Source organism: Vombatus ursinus, unplaced genomic scaffold (genome assembly GCF_900497805.2).
Source record: "Vombatus ursinus unplaced genomic scaffold, bare-nosed wombat genome assembly UNPS02014894.1, whole genome shotgun sequence".
Classification (NCBI taxonomy): Eukaryota; Metazoa; Chordata; class Mammalia; order Diprotodontia; family Vombatidae; genus Vombatus; species Vombatus ursinus.
This window is the reverse complement of record NW_020954672.1, coordinates 3,169,026-3,178,788: the sequence shown is the minus strand read 5'-3', so window position 1 is coordinate 3,178,788 and position 9,763 is coordinate 3,169,026. Positions and strand designations below refer to the sequence as shown.

The window sequence follows — 9,763 nt, the reverse complement described above, 5'->3', positions numbered from 1 at the left end:
AACTTCAGCAACTTAAAAAAAAACCAACTTCTACTACATGATGGAAGAGTTTGAATCTGTGTCAGTAGAGATAGTTCCAACCTCAATGAAATTATATAGATCCTTGAAGTCCCGATGCAAGGATTCAGTACTGGAAGCACAAGGAAGGAACAGCTGGAGTTAGGCTGCATGTTTACTTTCAATGCCTCTGCTTTGAGTGACCTTAAGAATATGGTATTGTGGGAGGGGAAATCTTTAGTGGAACGATGAGATGATTTCTATAGTGCCAAACAACATTAAAAAAAAAAAAAGATGATCCATAATCTGGGATAAAAAGAAAGAAGTGTTGAGAACAGGTTTTCTTATAAGGAACAGAGTAATTGCAAAAAGAATGGACCTAGCTTGTTTGGGAAACGAAAGTAGATAAAAGTTTGGTCTACACACTCTTCAGTCAACTGTCTGAGTTATTAATCAGCTTTACACTGCTAACTCCACTTAATTCCCAATCCAAGGCAAATTCTATATAGGTTATTCATTGGCTAAGGAGTTATGATGAATGTGGATCTGGAGGTTGAAGATATTGCTGTACATGAAAATAAAGGACTCCATCAGCTGGAAAAGCTTCCTTCATCTCCTATGTCAGCCACCTTTAGATCAATTGGGATGCTACAGCATCACAGTTTCTTGTACTAATACTCTCATCTCTTTTTCCCCAACAGGTAACATGGGGAACAGCACCACTATCACTGAGATCATTCTTCTGGGACTCACAGATGCCTGCAGATTACAAATGCTGATCTTTGTGGGGCTCCTCCTGACCTACCTTATCACACTGCTAGGGAACCTTCTCATCATTGTCGTCACCCTGATGGATCATCGCCTTCACACCCCCATGTACTACTTCCTCAGAAACTTTGCTGTCCTGGAGATCTGGTTCACTTCTGTCATCTTTCCCAAGACTCTGGACAACATCCTAACAGGGAACAAGACCATCTCCTTACTGGGATGCTTCCTGCAGTGTTTCCTCTACTTCTTCCTAGGAACTACAGAATTCCTCCTCCTGGCTGTGATGTCCTTTGATCGCTATGTGGCAATCTGTAACCCCTTGCGTTATGCCACCATCATGAGCAAAAGGGTCTGTGTGCAGCTGGTGCTGTCCTCCTGGGTGGGAGGTCTCCTTCTCATCATTGTCCCAAGCTGCATCACATTTCAGCAGCCTTTCTGTGGCCCCAATGTCATCAATCACTTTTTCTGTGACAATTTCCCTTTGCTGGAACTAGTATGTGCAGACACAAGCCTGGTGGAACTGATAGGCTTTATGGGGGCTAATGTCAGTTTGCTGGGCACCTTATCTGTCACTGCCTCCTGTTATGGCCACATCCTCTACACAATATTGCACATCCCCTCAGCCAAGGAGAGGCAGAAAGCCTTTTCCACTTGTTCCTCCCACATCATTGTGGTATCACTTTTTTATGGCAGCTGTATCTTTATGTATGTCAGGGCAGGTAAGGGCGATGAGGGAGAGAACCTGAACAAGGTTGTGGCCATCCTCAACACTGTGGTGACCCCAATGCTCAACCCTTTCATCTACACCCTGAGGAACAAACAGGTGAAACTGGTGATTAGGGAAAAAGTGGGCAAGTGGATCTCCCAGGCCTGAGCTTGAGCTGCAGAGCAGGGAGAGTTCTCCATAGGAGGCAAAGGTTTTTCTAGTTCTCTGAGAAGACTGTTCTTGGGGTCATCTGGGCTATCAACCCAGATTTTTTCCCTTCCTCTCCTCCCTAGAATGAATTGCTAAAAAAATCCCTGCCCTCTTCTCAATATGTTGTCCACAGCCCTCCCAATGGAGGTAAACCATAGTGCTCTACTACCCTGCTCACATCATGGGAACCTGGTGATTGTTCAGTTCTTCTAGTTAAGGAGGCAGAGAACACAGAGGTCAGTTCCACTCTGGTGGCAGGTCTTTCCTGCTATTCTAGCTCCTGACCCATGCTTGTATACAAGTGACAGTTTCTATCACTCATAGTTCATCATTCATTTACAACAAATCCAGGTACTATTCTTGCTGGGATAACATCTGCTTAAAATGATAAATATTATCATCACCTAAAGCCCTTTTATTGCATTGTTATATAAAGCTATTAAAAATGTTACATAAAGCTATTGAAAATATACAATACTTGTTCTCTAGGAGTATATTATCTAAAATATGCAAATTTAATATAGATTAAGATGTCAAGGTCATAACAAAAGCAATCCAACATTAAAAAATCCAGATCTATATAAGTTGAAGCCAATAGGTGGGATATACAAGTTCAGGTAATTTGGAAACAGGCTGGATCACAACCTCATTTGCACCTGAAGAAGATCTTACTGGAAAAGGAACTTTGTCCAGAACCATTTGGATGATGGAAGAAGGCATGATGACCCATACAGAAAGACTGTTGTGGCACTATGTTGTTGACATAAGACAAAGCTCAGTCATAGGAAATATTCAGATGAAGAGATTGACTAAATTTCCATGCTAGGAAGAGGACCAAAACAGGCAAGTGAGGTCATCAGGGCATGTTTCCTAAAGACTTTTGAAGCATACTATGAGTTTCTTAAACCTGATCCAGAGTATAATAGTAGAGTAACATAGAATCCTAAACAGGTGTATGGAATAGAGAAAATGAAGGTTAAAAAAACAACTTTGGTTATGATTTAAGAATAAGTCATTGGTTGGAAGAGAGATGAGGCTTGCAATGCCCAGGCAAGAAATTGCTGGGACCCAAAGTCAATAAATACTTGATCTGAGAGAAAGGATCAAATTCAGGAGATATTATCTAAGGTAAAATAGTATGCTTTGGTTCCAAGTGGCTGTATAAAGGGAAGGGCGTTTATACTCAGATGTCACACTACTACTTCTGTAGAGAGAACAACTTCATTACTGGCAGGGAAGTCTACCCAGCAAAAATGAATTCCTGGGGTGATTTGCATATGTATGGTTGGAGTTGATAGGAATCAAAAGGATTTTCTCCATGTAGCTCAAATTGTAGATTGAATTTAAGGAGTGGCACTTCAGGCAGATGAAAAGCAATTGTAAAAAAAAAAGACAATAACTTGGGGGAACTATTCATGCAATGATCATAACATAAATGAAAACAACTTTGAAAGACAAAAATTCTAATTAATTTAAGGACCAATTATGACTCCAGAAGACTGATGATGAAGCCTGTCTTCCAGCTTCAGATGGATTGGTGAAGGGCTTTAGGCACAGAATGGTACATACATTTTCAGAAACAATCAATATAACACAAATTTATTTTGTTTGACTATTTTGTTATTGTTCAGTTGTTTTCAGTCATGTCTGACTCTTTGTGACCCCATTTGGAATTTTCTTGGTAAAGATACTGGAGTGATTTGCCATTTCCTTTCCCCAGCTCATTTTACAGATGAGGAAACTGAGGCAAACAGGGTGAAGTGACTTGTCTAGGGTCACATAGCTAGTAAGTGTTTGAACCCAGATTTGAACTCAGAAAGAGGAGTCTTCCTGACGCCAGCCCTGGCTATCCATGGTGCCACGTAGCTGCACAGCTTTGTTTGACTATACTTATTTATTAACATGAGAGGGCTTGATATTTGTAGTAAGGGAGGAGAATAGAAGAGAGTGATAGTAATACAAAAAAAGAGAAGAGGACTTTAATGAAACATTTAAAAAAACATAAAAGAAAGCAGAAGGAATTCAGAAGGAGTTCAGATAAACAAGACAATATTGGCACTACCATATTAAATCTTATACATGTTAAAAAACCAAACTATACATAATGGATTCACAGTTTTACATGCAATTCTCTTTTCTTAGCCTTCTTTGAATATGGAAAGGTTCATATTTGTTGATGATGTTCTAGTTCATACTAAAAAAAATTTTGTTTAAAAGACAATGCCTAAGGATTTCTCTAGCCAGCTATCAGACTGACTATGATTCTAAATCCTGAAGTATTGAACCAGCCCCTGAGTCTATGAACTAAAAGAGTTGAAAACTACCCCTATATAGTGGAGAACCAGCAGAGAATGATTCAGGAGAGACATGGATAGTATGCAGGAACAGATAAAACAGTTCATAGTGTAATACCATCATCAGACCTACTATGTTGTTTAATTAAATATCATTTGCTATGAACTGGTATGTCCTTTGGTTGATTTGACAGAAGAAATACCAATAGATGTTTGTCATTTGTGATTTTGAATGAATGCCGACCCAAAAGATCTAAAACCCAGATAACTGTCAGAAGGTCCTTAATTGAGGAGGATCCCAGGATACACTTCCAATCCAACATGTCCCAAACTAACCTACCTGCTCAAGTTCCCCATTTTTATCAAATGGCATCATCTGCAAAAAGTCTGCTACTGAAGTTTGTTGTTGTTGAATCATTTTTTCAGTCATGGAATTTTTTTTTTTTTTTCCAAATTGGCTGTGTCTATTTTCTCTTATAAGGTAGGATACATAGGGACAACAGAAGGGGTAAGGAGGAGTGGTTAAAGGGAAATGACTGTACTGTAAAAACACAAGGCACAAAAAAATTTTTAAAAATAAAATGAGCAAACAGTTTGTGTTTCAAGAAATTTAAGAAAAAAAACAAGGTGATAGTGGAATCTCAGCAATATTAGTAGCTATTCAGTGCATATCCCAAATCTCACAGAGTAAACTATTAAGTTTGGGGTCCTTGGATTTCCAGGTGATCAAAACTTCTAAATGATTGTGATTCAGTGTTCTGAGCTCAGTAAGTCTTCCTATGAAATGAACAAAATGTTGAGGATCTTCGGGGTGATATATTTTTGAATATTTATACAAAATTCCTAAAAGTAGTTCCTGTAGTTTTCCCACATGTTACTTATTTTTAAGTAGTGGATGATCTGATAAAAACACAGTTGTTGCAGGCAGAGTATACTCAGTTTCAGTAACATTAAGTTCTCCCATGCTTCTGTAGAAGTAAAAAAGTACAGTAATAAGATCTTCAGTGATGCCAAATGTAGTAGTAGAAGTTGGACTCTCTTCATTGTGAAGCATTTCCATAGAATAAATAACACTTTAATCAACATTCTGATTGTGATAATTCAGTGAATGAAAACCTTACAGCATCACATTTACTTCCATTGGCTGATGAAAGACATTCGTTAACTTTCTGATTATAGATTTGACTCTTCATGACCCCATTTGGGGTTTTCTTGGCAAAGATACTGGAATGGTTTGCCATTTCCTTCTCCAGCTCGTTTTACAAATGAGGAAACCAAGGCAAACAGGGTTAAGTGACTTGCCCATAGGGTCACATAGCTAGTAAGTGTCTGAGGCCAGATTTGAACTCAGGAAGATGAATCTTCCTGACTTCAGGCCCAGTACTCTATCCTCTGTGCCACCTGGCTGCTCAGGGATGTATGGGATGCCCATGGAGGACTACCTTCTCTGGTGTGACAGTGCTTGCTGAGCCCCTTTTCAGGGCTGCTCATCTGCCTTTGGTGTCCACCTTTCACCAAACTCTCACCTATGGATGCAAGAAGCTGTAGCATGCATAGTGACCATACCCTGGTAAAACCATCTTGTCAGATGGGCTAAACCAGATGGAGGGTAACCAATAGGTAAGTTAGGGGGATGTCTACCCCAAGCATGTGAAGACTTCTCTGGAAGAATAGGTGGATTAAAACAATTTGTTCCAATGGCCATGAAAGTGGGGGAAGCAGGCGCTGTGGTGCAGTTAGAGCTTGGTCAGACATTGAAGACACAAGGTCATCCACCGCATCCTGGCCCAGCACCAATCATCTTGACTTTTGTCTTGCCACTGGACTTTAATGACTCTGGAAGAGAGAGTGAGGCTGACAACTTTGTGAAACTCTGCTTCCCTTAAATCTAATTCAGGTGCAAGTCATCACCCCATGATTTCATTGGTCCTCTTCAAAAACAATGGATGAACAACAGTGTCATCTGCAAAATGAGAAGACTGGATTTAGATTGCCTCTCAAGTTCCTTCTAGATCTAAATATATCGTCTTTTAATCTCTCCATTATTCCTGTATTTTAAAAATTGGTCTTTGAATCTATAGCTTGTTCTTACACATAATTTCTTAACCAGTTATTTACTACTCAAATGCACCTTTCTCTTCCGAAGTCCTCATTTTCCATCAGAAAGTGATGAAAACACCACCTATATCTCAGGTTCTTGCCTAGAACTTCATTATTTCTAGTAATGCTTTCTAGGTACCTTCTTTTGGCATTATTTATCCTCACATGAATCACCAAAAGTGGGTAGTGGTTATGAGGCTTAACAAGTTTCAGAAGGCTCTCTGCAATATCTTGGATAGCTTCCCTGGAAGGATAGCATGTCTTAGTGCTGGGTATGTTGTTAAGTCCATATATGGCCACCCAGGGACTCCCTTAGTTACCAACCACAACTACTTGCTTCTTCTTCTTCTGACCGTTACTGCATGACTTGTCTCCTAATGGCACCTGTGAGTCCATGTACTTACTCCTTGGAGCGCAAGAAGCTGACTTTCTTTAAGTTCATCATGAGTTCCCTCACCTCCTATTCTCTCCACCTCAAAATTCTATATACATCTTAATTCCCTCCAAGGGAAACATGGTTCTTCTCTTAGGCAACACTAATCTCTTTATTTGTGTCTTTGACCACATCCCTTCCAATGTCCTCAGGAAGATACGCCCAGTGATCATTCCATCCTTCTCCCTTATCATTAACCTCTTCCTCTCTGTTAGTTCTTTCTCTGATACCTATGATATACTCAGGTTTTCCTTCCTCCTTTAAGAAAAAAAAACTCATTTACTATCATCTCAAATTATCATTTGATTTCTCTACTTCCTTTCATGGTCAAAATCCTAGAAATAGCTGTTTAATCTCTTTGCCTGTATTTCCTCATCTCCCATTTTTCAGCCCATTGTGTTACTTCTGACCCCACCACTCAACTGAAACTACTATCTCAAAGGTTATCAAGCATCTCTGAAATGCTAAATCCAATGACCTTTTTCTCAGTCCTCATCTTCCTTAACCTTTCTGCAGTTTGTGACACTGTTGACTACCGCCTCCTCTTGAATACTCTCTCTCCCATTGACTTCCATGACATAACTCTTACCTAGTTCTCTTCCTATGTGACCATTCCTTTACAATCCCCTTTAGTGAGTCATCCTTTATTTCCTTCCTGTAAAGCTCTATCCTAGGTCCTCTTCTGTCCTCATTTCACATGTTCTTTTTGGTAATTTCAGCAGCTCCTTTGGGCACAGCTATTATATGTAAGCAAATGACTCCCAGAACTATATATCTAGCCCTGGTCTCCTCAATTCCATTCCCACTTTCCCAGCTGCCTGTTGGGTACCTCTGCCTGGAAGGCATTCAAAATTCAAAATGTCTAAAATGCAATTTATTCATTTCACCACGTAAGCCCACCCTTCCTACAAATTTTTGTATTTTTCTTTCTTTTTCTTTTTGCTTTTTTGGTGAGGCAATTGGGGTCAAATGAGTTGCCCAGGGTCACATAATAAGTGTCAAGTGTCTAAGGTCGGATTTGAACTCAAGTCCTCCTGCCTCCAGGGCTGGAGCTCTATCCACTGTGCTACCTAGCTACCCCAAGCTTCTCTGTTTTTCTCAAGACACTATAGCCTTCTAGTCAAATAGGTTCATAATTTCAGAATCATTCTTGACTGTTTCCCTCCTCCTTACTCCCCAAAATCAATTAGTTGGCAAATCTTGTCACATCTACCTCTAAAAATATTTTTTAATTTTATTTTTTCAATTAACAAAAATCTATTTTCTCTCTTTTTCCATTGGAAAAATTAAAAGTTTTTTTTTTAAAAAAACAAACCAAACCTTGTCTATGGTTGTAAATTTGCGTGAAAAAGCTTGACTATGAATGTAACAAACATGAATAGTTAAGCAAAACAAATTCCTGCATTATCTATGTCCAAAATTACAGATCTCATTTTGCACCCCAAATTTATCAACTCTCTGTCAGGAAATAGGGAGCATGCTTCATTACCAGTCTTCTGGCATCATGGTAGGTCATTGCATTGACTAGAACTAAGTTTTTCAAAGTTGTTAGTCTTTATAATGTTGTTATTATATAAATTGTTCTCCTGAATCTTCTCACTTCATCCTACATCAGTTTATACAAGTCTCTCTAGGTTTCTCTGAAACTGACCATTATACTTTCTTATAGCACAGTAGTATTCCATTACATTCATATGCTATAATTTGTTCAGACATTCTCCAAATGATAGGCATCCCCTTAGTTTTTTGTACTTTGCCATTGCACAAAAGAAAAAGCTGTTATAAATATTTTTGTACATATAGGTCCTTTTCCTTTTTCCTTGATCTCTTTGGGTTATAGACCTAATAGTGATATTGCTGAGTCAAAGGGTCTAGTAACTTTTAGGGCTGCTTTCCAAATTGCTTTACAGAATGGGTTGGTCCCCCTATGGTCCTTCCAACATTTGTCATTGTCATTTCCTTTTAACTATGCTTCTGACTCTGGGTTTTCCTTGCATCCCTCCATTCCAGATGCATCATCTTGAGCACAATTCAGATCTCCTCTCCCCTTCTCAGAGACCCTCAGTCATTCCACATCACCTACAATAGAGGTGTCAGATATGTGGCCTACAATACTCCTGAGTGTAGCATTATACAGAATAAAATTCAATTGGGAAATATTTAGCAAAATAAATAAAATAAAATAAAACATAAATAATGTTAATAAGTGGTTTTCTAAGTCAATATGTGCCCATAGGGATCCTTATGAATGCTTTAGTGGCCCCCATTTCTATTCCAGTTTGATCAGAATAAAGTCAAAACTCCTTACCTTGACATTTAAGGCTTTCCATTATTTGACTGAAGGCTATATTCCCAGCCTTATCTCTGACTATCTATTATCACTCTCCTTTACATACCATGCTCTTCAGCCAAAGTGAACTATTTAACATTCTCTGAACATGCACTGTTCTTTTCTTCCTCTTAGTTTTTGTTCATACCACGCCCTCCCTGCCCCTCATTTCCATCTCTGGATATCAGGCCTGTGTTTGCTCACCTCAAATTCTACGTCTTCAAGGAAACCTTTCATGATGACCCTCCCAACTAGAATTTGTTATCTTTCTTCCTTCAAATCCCATAGCATTTAACGTCTCTTTTATACCAGTTGGTCCATACTGTTTTATATTTTAACTGTTTGTATATGTAATAGGAGGGCAGGTAGGTGGCTTATCTTCCTGAGTTCAAATCCGGTCTCAGACACTAGCTATGTGACCCTGGGCAAGTTGCTTAATCTGTTTGCCTCAGGTCCCTCATCTCTAAAATGAGCTGGAAAAGGAAATGGCAAACCACTCCAATATCTTTGCCAAGAAAACCTCAGATGAGGTCACAGAGAGTCAGACATAAGTGAAAAACAACTGAACAACACCGAAATGTGTTATAGGGATATGGTGGCCTATGATAGGTCAATTCTTGAATAATGTATAGATAGACATTCCTTTATCTGTTTTCAGTCCATGAGATCATGTGGAAACCTTTGAGGGAGATTGTCTCTGGTTATGCCTTATGAATTAGAGTTGATTCAGTTCTACTCTTACTAAGAATATATCTTACAAAACCCTTCACACTCTTTGACCCAAAGATCCAGTTATATTAAGGCACTATAACCCATTGATTTCACTGATAGGAAAAATGTCTTTCAGCAAAGATATCTTACCAGCATTTCTTGTAATAGCAAAACTGGAAACAACTCTGGCATCCAATTATTCAGAGTGACTGAAC

At 39.0% G+C, this 9,763-nt stretch overlaps 1 protein-coding gene across 1 annotated transcript; it reads left to right on the top strand.

Annotated features, from left to right (window-relative positions):
- Positions 1–703: 703 nt before the first annotated feature.
- LOC114028688 (olfactory receptor 49-like) lies at positions 704–1,639 on the top strand. The gene has a single exon (XM_027842963.1). It carries the CDS (start codon positions 704–706, stop codon positions 1,637–1,639), a length of 936 nt encoding a protein of 311 aa, XP_027698764.1.
- The last annotated feature ends 8,124 nt before the right edge of the window (positions 1,640–9,763 follow it).

Excerpts from the sequence above, each read along its gene's own strand:
- LOC114028688 (XM_027842963.1), top strand. The coding sequence starts at position 704 with ATGGGGAACAGCACCACTATCACTGAGATCATTCTTCTGGGACTCACA.